This window comes from Acyrthosiphon pisum, chromosome X (genome assembly GCF_005508785.2).
Source record: "Acyrthosiphon pisum isolate AL4f chromosome X, pea_aphid_22Mar2018_4r6ur, whole genome shotgun sequence".
In the NCBI taxonomy this organism is placed as follows: domain Eukaryota; kingdom Metazoa; phylum Arthropoda; class Insecta; order Hemiptera; family Aphididae; genus Acyrthosiphon; species Acyrthosiphon pisum.
The window spans coordinates 76,754,493-76,765,201 of record NC_042493.1 but is presented as its reverse complement, the minus strand read 5'-3'; the positions used below and the strand labels follow the sequence as shown (position 1 = coordinate 76,765,201).

The window sequence follows — 10,709 nt, the reverse complement described above, 5'->3', positions numbered from 1 at the left end:
AACGCGCCATCATCAGAGTGGCGCATATGAATTTGACCAATGTAAATTAAAACGCGCGCGTACGATACGTCGCGTATGATACGCGTTCATGTGAAACGGGCCTAACTGATTGATCATCAAAATTATAACGTACTTCCTATATACATAAAAACGTGAACAATTTGGCACAAAAGTAGGTCTTGTTTAATAGTGCAAGTAAACCGAAAAATCTAAAAATTGCAATTTTCTCAAAATTAGTGGCACTTTAAGGAGGGGTATGTAGGGGGTATTAATAAAATTTTACAAAACCAACAAAAATAAATAATTAAAACATTTTAAGGTTTTTTTAAAAATTATTGTAGATAAAAAATTTTTTGCTTGGTCAAAAAACTTTAAAATATAATACAAGGTTCTTCTTGTAGTTAATCGAAATTAAAAAAAGTAAATCGATAGTAATTTTTAAAGTTCTAAAGTTAGAATGTTGACAAAATGATCACAAAAAATTTAATTTAATTTTAAGTTAGCAATTCATTGCAATTTTTCTATTTCTATTTAAGATTTCAAAATATAATATAAGATTCCTCATAGCTTTACCTACCCTTAATAAAAAAAATATTATTTCCAGAAAATCAAATTATTCACTTTAGTGTTTGAAATTTTATTTTTTTGGACATTGAATAATTTACCCGTTAATTAAGGAATTCTCATCAAAGATTTTCTTTTTTTTTTTTAATTAAAAAACGAATAATCATAGACTATGATACTTAATTTACTTAACTTATTTTCACAAAGTCTTTATTTAATAATTTTATTTAATACAATTTTGAGCTATTATTAGACGTTTCAATTTTTTTTTTTTTACAAATCTCAATAAAATTTTATTTTATTAGGATTTAGATTTCAAATTTTGACAATATCATCAAAATCTCGAAAATTTGTAAATTAGTTTGTAGTTAAAATTTTATAAAATGTTCAATTTTTATAGGCAAGGATTGAAAATTTAAAACAGTTTTAACTAAAATATCTAAAATGTATATAAATAGTATTTTTTTTCTTAGATACTTTAAATTCAAATTTGGACAAAATAATATATTTAAATGAAGAATATAGATTTAAGTAATTTGGTTGTAATTTAAAAATATTATTAGTGGGTACTTTAAAACTTTTAAAGTATGTAATATTGCATAATGGCATTTGCCATTTGCCAAAAATTAATTCATCGATTTTTAAATTACCACATTAATTTATCTCACAAAAACTCTAATTGTTTAATAAATAATTTTATTTCATTTTAAAATTTTAATTAAATAATTGTTTAAATATATAATTAATAAATTATTTTTATTTTGGATTAGTATGATTTGGTTTTTTCTGCTAGAATATTATACTCTGTATTATTTATTGAATCAATTTAAGTGTTTTGTAACATTAATCATAGACTATCTAATATATAAATCGATTGGATGACATAATGTATATACATTATACATTACATAACATTGTTGGTATGGATATGATTTAAATTACCTGGTTAATATGTACACTACCCGTATTGGTAATAAACTGTAATATATTATACATTTACACTATTTTACAACTATGTACACGGAACATAATATTACGATTCTTTTTAAATGTTATCTATGATGTGTCGGTGTATAAAAAAAGACATAATTTTAATTTCTTAATAAGACAATTGTACAATAGAATTGAACGCTCAGCTATAAAATAATCAATAGATCCTTGATAAATATATTAAAAACAATTATTTTATTAAAGTAAATTGTTTTAGATTCTGAGTGGAACGATGAATGTATTGATTTTACAATGATGTGTGTTTTATTTTTTATTTATTTTTTTATTTTTGTTTCTGTCATCACGGTTTGTGGCAGTAAAACTCAGTATCTTGTTTGATGGGAAAGTGATACTAGTAGGTGCATTCGGGAGGTCAGAATCTGAAATTTTCAATAGTTTTCAAAAGCGCAGTGATAAATAAAAGAAAAATTAAGGAGAACCGGGAATTTTTACACAAAATTTGTTTTCGAGAAAATTGATTTTAGTTTTTGGTATAACTTTAAAACGAATGACCGTAGATACATGAAATTTTCACTGGTTTTTTATATTTTCATTTTATATATATGATACAATTTTCAAAATATTTTGATTTGTTTTTAACTATTTAGGTTGACATTTTAAGTTTCCAATATTATTAGTTTTTTTTTTCTATGAATGTCAATAAAACTTAATTTGTTGAGTAAAAATACTTGAAAATTTAATACAAGGCTCCTACTATATTTTTACAATGATATTTGAAAAATATTAAAAATCCTTAGTCACAGTATTTTTTTTATTAGCATTTAAAGTTCAAAAATTGACAAAATATGCAAAAATCACGAAAATTAGCAAATTATTCTGGGTTAAGAATTCGTAAAAATATTTCTTTTTAAATCTAAGATTCCTTACAAGATTCCTCATAATATTGTCTACCTTTATCAAAAAAGAAATGTCTACAAGAAAGTCAAATTCAATTTTTATGAGCGTTTGAAATTGATATTTTTATAACATTTGATATTCGCTTGATTTCTCATGTGACGATTTTCTTATTTTATTGTAATTAAAAACGAATGACTGTAGATATTTGAAAATGTCACTGAATGTTAATATTTTCATTTTCTATACACCGTAAAATTTTGAAAATATTTTGGCTCTTTTTGAGCTGTTGACGGACATTCTCAATTTTCAATTTTTTTAGTTTTTTTTTTCTATAAATTTCAATAAAATTTTGTTTGTTGGGTAAAAAAGGGTGAAAATTTAATGCAAGGCTCCTGATATATTGTTACAATAACAGTTGAAAAATATTAAAAATACATAGACACAATTTTTTTTTATAAGCATTTAAATATCAAATTTAAAATTTAATAATTATTTTGTAGTTAAAAATTTATAAAATGTTCAACTTTTATATCTAAGGATTGAAAATTTAAAACAAGATTCCATGTAAATAGTTATTTACTTTAAATTCTGTTACCAAAAAATCAAAAAAATACATAAGCTCAGTTTATTTTTATATTCATTATAAGTTCAAATTTAGACAAAATTACATATTAAAAAACCTAGAATAACTATTTTAGTCATTTTGTTGTGATTGTATAATATTATTCGTGGGTATTTGAAACTTCAAAAGTATACTATTGTATATCTATGATAGTATCACGGTTTGTTGTTGATGTATAACCCGTTTTAAGTACCTAATGGATATTGTGATATGATTAATCTGGAAGTTATTATAGGTAAATTTTTTTTTTAATACCATAGATAATACCATACAATATATCTTATACCTAGATTCAGTGTCCGCTCAAAATTCTTTTTCTTATACAATGATATTCTATCATTGAATTCAAATTTCATACCATCCATTATACAGTGACCCACTTGTCACCTACTATACAGCAGAGCGATATCCACTTGCCCATCTTTTTTTTTTATGAAAACACTTGTTTTCATTTAACAAAAGATCAAACAAAAAAATGATATATTATGTACACGTACCTTTATTCCAAAAAATTGCATAATTAATTTCCATTACAGCTTCAATAGCTTCACTTACAGTGGAAAACCAAATTTCACCACTAATCGTCAAACTTTTTTTAGGATCTATGAATAATAAAATTAAATAAAATAAAACTATCTATTTACATGATGAGCAACGCCAACAGAATACCTTTGGGAGTCAGAAGTTTGATCTTTAAATTTTTGTTTTTAATTGTTCTTTTAAACAGTGAAATAAGTTTCTCGGCATTCATACTCGGTGGAGCGCCTACAAACTGGAGCACCTATAATAATAATCAAACAAATGATTATGAATAGTAATTAGGTGATGAGTTTATTTTTATACATTTATACAAATAATACACATTTCAACATATTTTTATATTCATAAATTAATGTTTTAAAATTTAAAAAAAACTAATAAATTATCACGATTCAACAAAAAGTATACAAAATATTTTTTATTATATGTGCATAGTAAAGGTGAATTTTTATGTGAAACAATATGCATGGGAACGGTTGATAAGTTATAAAGAACTATAAATTTAATTTTTACCTTTGTAAAATTTGATATCCAATATTATATAACAAACGAAATACTTAATTTATATATATTTTTTAAATTAAATATTGATTTCATTAGGTGTATATAAATATATGATATATTATATTTACCATATAGTATATACAAAAGTACATTAATTATGATTTATTACAAGTATATTTTATTTAATAATATGTAGTTGAAGGGCCTATCTAATTACCTACATGTGGTTTCTATATAAAATAATAATAATATATGGAGGCAGATTTGAGTATGATAACTGATGAATATAATTAATTTATTGCTTTATAGTTTAATAATTAATTACATGTAACATGTTAAATCAAATACAAAAAACATGGACTTATGTGTATTTAATCATTTTTAATATTTATAGATATAACTTAGGATAAGGTATTCAGGTATTCTACTTTGACTAAACTACCTTCAATATAATTGAATAAAAACTATCATTAAAAATAGATTTAATATTCTTGAAAAAGTAGTCTCTGATTTAAGTAAATTAAGCACAGTCAATTAAAATATATGTTTTGGACTAATAAATTTGAAATAATTTGATTTACTTTAGGTAGGTTGGTTACTGAATTATTATATTATATTTAACAATTATTATTTATTCTGTTATACATACTCTAGATGGCGGAGGACTTGATACATGTTGTGTCATTTTTCGATCATAAACGACATATGATGGTGATCCATCGGACAAAACAAATGGATTGATACAACGATTTTTTGTCTTCTTATCATCTTTTAAATACCTAAAAACAATACATAAAACCATATTGGTAATTAAAACATGAAGAACCTTAAGTCACTAAGCGATAGTATATATATAAAGTTAGTGGTATAGCCAGAATTTTTAATTGGGGGAGGGCTTAACACCTTTTTTTTAGTCATAAGTGTTAGGTAAACTTGATAAATGATAATGTAAATTGTAAGTTGTATTAAAATGATTGTTCAATGTCTAGTTATGCTATGTGACACCCGCCAACGTTAATGCTTTATGCATCATTCGTAAAATACTCAACAGTATATTATATACATAAACCCGGCCACCCATAACATACTCAACATTGTCACTCAACACCTTGTCACAGTATATGGTAAGAAAACAAAATTGGCGAGTACCATAAAATATAAAAATAGTTAATAGACATCAGTGATCACTGATTAAGGTTTAAATAAAATATATTATACTTTACTGGAATGATAAGTTGAATCCGTGCGATAGATAATGATGTTGAATTTGAGCAAATGTATTGATATCATCGCATTTACTGATTTGAACTTCGGCAGAATTTAACTCACGCGAATAATTAATCTAAAATAAATAGCAACCAATAATAATTATAATATGATAAATTAAAAAAAAATACCGTACATTAGCCACTGTGGCATACAAAGACAATAGTCTGAAAAGTCTATTGCAATTGCTTTTGGCCGGGTCGAGACCCCGAACAGACAGAATGGAAAATTTTTCGGAACATGAAATGGTGGAGAGTCTGAAAAAAATGTTATCAAAACACTTAAGCTCACTACTGACATAAATGAATACTCAAGCACAGGCACGTATAGCTAATATTGATGGTACTCTTTTCCTTTAATGCTGAGTACACACATAGAAAAATCGTCTTTTCTATCACATATGGGACCATCTAAATTTATTAATAACTAATTTAATTGTTTTGTTCTCTTAGTGGCTCATCTTAAATCGGCACTAAATAGCTCAACTCTTTGCGCCTGTTTCAAATAATATATTTTATGCAACAGGGAAAATGTTATCTCACAGATAAATTGATTAGTAAGTTGAAGGGATAGTAAACATTCACTGAATCACCACCTTAAATATTTAAATGCAATTTATCTGAACCACGATTTGCAGACCATCTTGCACAAGTCTCATATTTATTTTTTTTGTGGTGTTGCCACACGAGGTGAACCTTTTTCATAATACTTTCTCCTGCACAAGTCTCACTCTAACTTACAAGTTACAATAAGTACAGTATTGATCATACATGCCTGATCAGATTGAACACATATTTATGTATACATACGTTTTACGGGTTTTACTGTTTGCGGTCATAACAAACTGTATTGTTTTAGTTTTTTCTGAAAAAAAGTAAAAATTAAAAATTAGTTGTACAGAACTATAATTATATATTACACATATTTATACAGTATAATACAATGTAATCCGCAAAATAGTAAATAAGTATAGTCAACACAATAAACCAATACATCAAGTGATTTATTAGCTAATGGTAAAAATACTTTATTACAGTTTGTAAAAAAGTTACCTGGTGCAAGGGATGTATCAGCAGGTTTAATAAAATCATAGTTTTCAACCAGTTCTGAAATATTAAATTGTATTAGATCGATTTTAAATGAAACCCATATTATTATTCTAATATACTAAAATAGTTGAAACCTCAATCGTCTGAAATCAAAATATGTAGATGCTATATGCATTATATATATTATGTTACGTACTTTGTAGGAAACACATGCTTGAAATTAATTAGACTATTACCTTTTTATACAACTTTTATGATCCTTGTGGGTCAATAAAAAATATACACAGTTGATACAGAGGGAATTAAAAAATAACATCCATATTTTATTTCTATTTCAAACGATTGAAACTTCACTGTATCTTTATTAAAATAAAAACTGACCCCAAGTTGTATCGTGTTTTGCAATGTTTCTATTTTTTAAACTTTGAGGTGAATCTAAAATACAAACAAATTTGGGATAAATCTGGTGTATGAGACTAAAATTAATACATTGGCATGCTCAGATTTTAAAAGGGGTGGGAGGGGGAGGCATGGGACAAATTCACTGTATTTTATACTTTTTTATTACTTAGAGCAGTGGTTTTCCACTTTTTTAGGATCGCGATCTCCCATTTTTTATTTTTTTGTATTATTTGATTTAATTACTGATAAAACATATATTATATGGTATACGATTTTGATTAATATCCACTTAAAAATTTAAACTAACCTAGGTAGGAACTGAATATTTGCAACTGAAATTGTTCAAATATACAAACGTATACGATACGAGTTACGAACAATTTAATAATCTATATTCTATAATCTATATCCGCTATTGATATGAATATAAGATTACGCTTATATAAAATAAAATGGAAAATTAACTTTATTTTATAAATAAAGTGGAAAAATCTTTTCGTCTATCATTTTAGGCAACCCCTAAACCTATCATTCACGACCCCCAGGTTGAAAACCACTGACTTAGAGTATTGTTTGTTTGTGCGCCCTCTCCTCCCCCCCCATAATTATAAAACGTTTCTTAATACACTCTGTAGGGAGGGGTAATACATTATTACTGTTAAGACCCTGTTATAACAAAAAATTGTATTCCCACAGGTGCTAGATAATTTTAATAGGTAGTACTTTAAATACTGAAATATTGTAATTTTTATTTTTAAAGAGGTTAAATGTTATATATTTTATAAAAAATTTAATTAAAAAAATTATCTCCTTTCCCTCTTTTCTTAGTATTGCACATAAATTATAATATCATTAGATGATTCCTCTAAAAAATTATAATGTTTAGATGTTAAATGGACGTAACACATGCATTTGTTTCCTCTGTCTATGAAACTCAATGGTAAGAACATTATGTGTTAAAATTTGGATTTTTAGGATGGTTCAATTTTTCAGCATATGTGTATATAATATATTAATATAGCATAAATGAAAAATGCTCATAACTCACTTAAAACTGAATTATCGTAAGAAATCCATGTCCAAACATAAATAATATTCTTACCATCAAATTTCACAATAGGTCGATTCACTCTCACTTTTAAACTAGCGAAGCTTTATGTGATCTTCTGAGTGTAAATTTGGTATGTCACGCACTAGTAAGACAGACACAGCAAATACCAGTGTTACATTCTCTTAATAAGTACCTATAGAAACCTTAGTATTTTACTAATACCAGAGTTGACATTATAAACATTGCCCAGGTCGCCAATGTTGATAAATATGTATTCACTTCGAAAATTCATAATTTTGACTGGCAATGAGATGTTTTGAAATATTTTGTAGGAGATCAGGTACTATCTCAATAAGCTAACTATATAATTGGGGGGTTTTTATTTTATTTATTATTTTGGTATTCATTTTTCCCCAGAACTAGTCAACTAGACTTTGTTTTTGTGAAAACACGGAGTATGCTTTCATAATTCTAGCGGAGCTTAACGTGTTAACCATTAACACACAGTTTGTGTAGAATTGGGATCCGTAATTTCTAGTCATTCATATAAAAATATAGTATATTCAATATTAATATTAACATAAGTATTTTTTTCTTACAGTAAACTTCTATATAACGAACTACAATTTAATACATTTTTCTGTTTAACAAATTATTTTTGAGAACCATGACCTTCATTGTTAATCATACGTAAATTCTATTTAACACTTTTTTTTTTGTTCCCCATGTTCCCATATAGAAGTTTCACTGTATTTATTATTTTTAATTTTAAGCTATCCTATAGAAACAATAATTTAAAACACCTGATCAATAGAAAAAAGAAGTCAGACACCCTCATTTCCTTCGCCCATTATGTGAGTATGCCCTTAACATATATTATATTATTATGATATATTCATGTTAAAAGTTTTTTAAATTAGGCAACTATATAAATATAGGAATGATAAGTTAAAATATAATATAATAAGTCGTGTTACCTTTTAAAACAGGGACAATCGATTTCAGTGTAGGTAAACCATTAACATAATCTAGTGGTGAACAAACAGTAAAAGATATATTAATGCCTTTATAAGTGTAAAAACAAATAAATAAATAATGAAATAAACAATCTTAAAAATATTTGTATGTATTCTCCTTAGCCATTAATGGGTGGCTGCTTATTCACAACATTCATGTTATTTACTTTAACTTTTATCATATAAACTTATTGTGCTAAAAATAGTATAGATTGTTTATGTCAAATAAAAAAAAATATTAAAAAAAATGTATTCTCCTATATAATATTACAAATATTAAACATACCTAATAAGGGTGACTTTAAGTAATCCCAAGTTAATTCGTCATTATTTAATACATTTATCCTGGAAGCCTGAAATAAATATAATATGTAAATATCCATTAATTAAAAAATAATACTTTTTACATATTTCTACTGATAAAAATCCAACTTGAACTCCAAATAATATAATTAGGTTAACACAGTAGACAAACAAATGAGCTTGATTAAATTTAATGCGGACAATCATATTTTAGAATTTGTGTTTATCAGGTTATTATATAAACATTTTCAGAGTAATTAAACATTTGTTTAATTATTTAATTTACACAGGAGACGTGTTCAAGTAGTTAGTGTTAGTAGGGTAATATATAATCAGGAGAAAAGCCAGAACTTTCCTAGCAGTGGTTCAATTATTTGGCGATCACAAAAAGTCTATGGATACCATAAATTTATCAAATTATTACAATAATAAGATGGTACTATTTTCAGTTTAAGTTTAAAATACATACCTTAGCATATTCAGCCTTCAATGATATATAATCTAAAATGATATAATTAGATTCACCAAATACTTTTGTTGCAAATTCTTCCTTGCTAAATGTTTGAACAGTTGAATAGTTAAGAAAAAAATTAAAAATAAAAACATTAATTTTAGCTTTAAATAGTCCAGTATTAAATATAAATAAAATATTAATGAACTAAAAGGATATTCAACAAATGCCCTGAGTTGTCCAAACTTTCTGTATATAACAATTCGTAATATTTCTCCATGAATGCTCAGGACTGAATACAATACATGCTGAAAATGGTTGAAAGTCATTATTCTGTTTCATTTATTAAATCTTTTTTTCTATCAACTATTTTAAATAAATAACATAATATTAACTAATGGTATTAACTATTTTGAGTACCTAAGCCTTAGGTATTATGAAATATGAGTTTGTAATTAATAGAGTTAGGATGTTGATGACTTTTGCATTTTTTCCCCTTCGTTTCTATACAATGCTATTCTAGCTAAAAATTTGTTTCATGCTCCCTTGATGTAGAATATTCTAATTTTACTTTGCATTTTTTGCCATTTTTAGCTATAAATGCATTTTTTTGTTTTTTAAGGTCATTTTTCAACATTTTAAAATCATTTTTTCATCTTTTAGGACATTTTTTGTACTTTTTGTACAATGTGGGGCATTTTTCTCAAATTATAGATTTCAGGGCAAATGTTACACCCAAGTTTGGAAACGTTTGGACAAGTAGTAAAAGATAATTTTAATATTATTATTATTGAGTGGTTTTTGTATGTAATTACATTTATCGTGTCCCGATAAGATTTACTCTTTGAGTGTTATTGATGAAACAAGTGCTCTTTCAGACATACACCAATCATACACGCTTATCGAGTATTATATTTATAAATTGTATGGAATAAATCCGATAAACAAGATTAAATTGACATAGACATTAGACCTATTGATTGACGTGCTTATAATCGCAGTAAAAGGAACTATTGTCAGTAGAGATTCGGCATTAGCGGTCACCATTTAAGCGATATTTTTCAAATTTTATATTTTAATGATTTTAAACATG

General features: G+C 25.7%; 1 protein-coding gene across 3 annotated transcripts in view; it reads right to left on the bottom strand.

Annotated features, from left to right (window-relative positions):
- Nucleotides 1-10,709, bottom strand: part of LOC100568719 (heterogeneous nuclear ribonucleoprotein L-like) — an 18,225-nt gene that overhangs the window by 1,921 nt on the left and 5,595 nt on the right. For all 3 annotated transcript variants that reach the window (XM_008180556.3, XM_016800985.2, XM_016800986.2), the window contains 12 exons: nucleotides 9,836-9,924; nucleotides 9,635-9,725; nucleotides 9,149-9,215; nucleotides 8,824-8,874; nucleotides 6,775-6,828; nucleotides 6,397-6,450; nucleotides 6,154-6,208; nucleotides 5,481-5,601; nucleotides 5,302-5,420; nucleotides 4,728-4,857; nucleotides 3,704-3,815; nucleotides 3,532-3,636 (listed from right to left, as the gene is read on the bottom strand). In XM_008180556.3, the coding sequence (XP_008178778.2) occupies nucleotides 3,532-3,636; nucleotides 3,704-3,815; nucleotides 4,728-4,857; nucleotides 5,302-5,420; nucleotides 5,481-5,601; nucleotides 6,154-6,208; nucleotides 6,397-6,450; nucleotides 6,775-6,828; nucleotides 8,824-8,874; nucleotides 9,149-9,215; nucleotides 9,635-9,725; nucleotides 9,836-9,924 (1,048 nt within the window). The remainder of the gene's footprint in view (nucleotides 1-3,531; nucleotides 3,637-3,703; nucleotides 3,816-4,727; nucleotides 4,858-5,301; nucleotides 5,421-5,480; nucleotides 5,602-6,153; nucleotides 6,209-6,396; nucleotides 6,451-6,774; nucleotides 6,829-8,823; nucleotides 8,875-9,148; nucleotides 9,216-9,634; nucleotides 9,726-9,835; nucleotides 9,925-10,709) is intronic.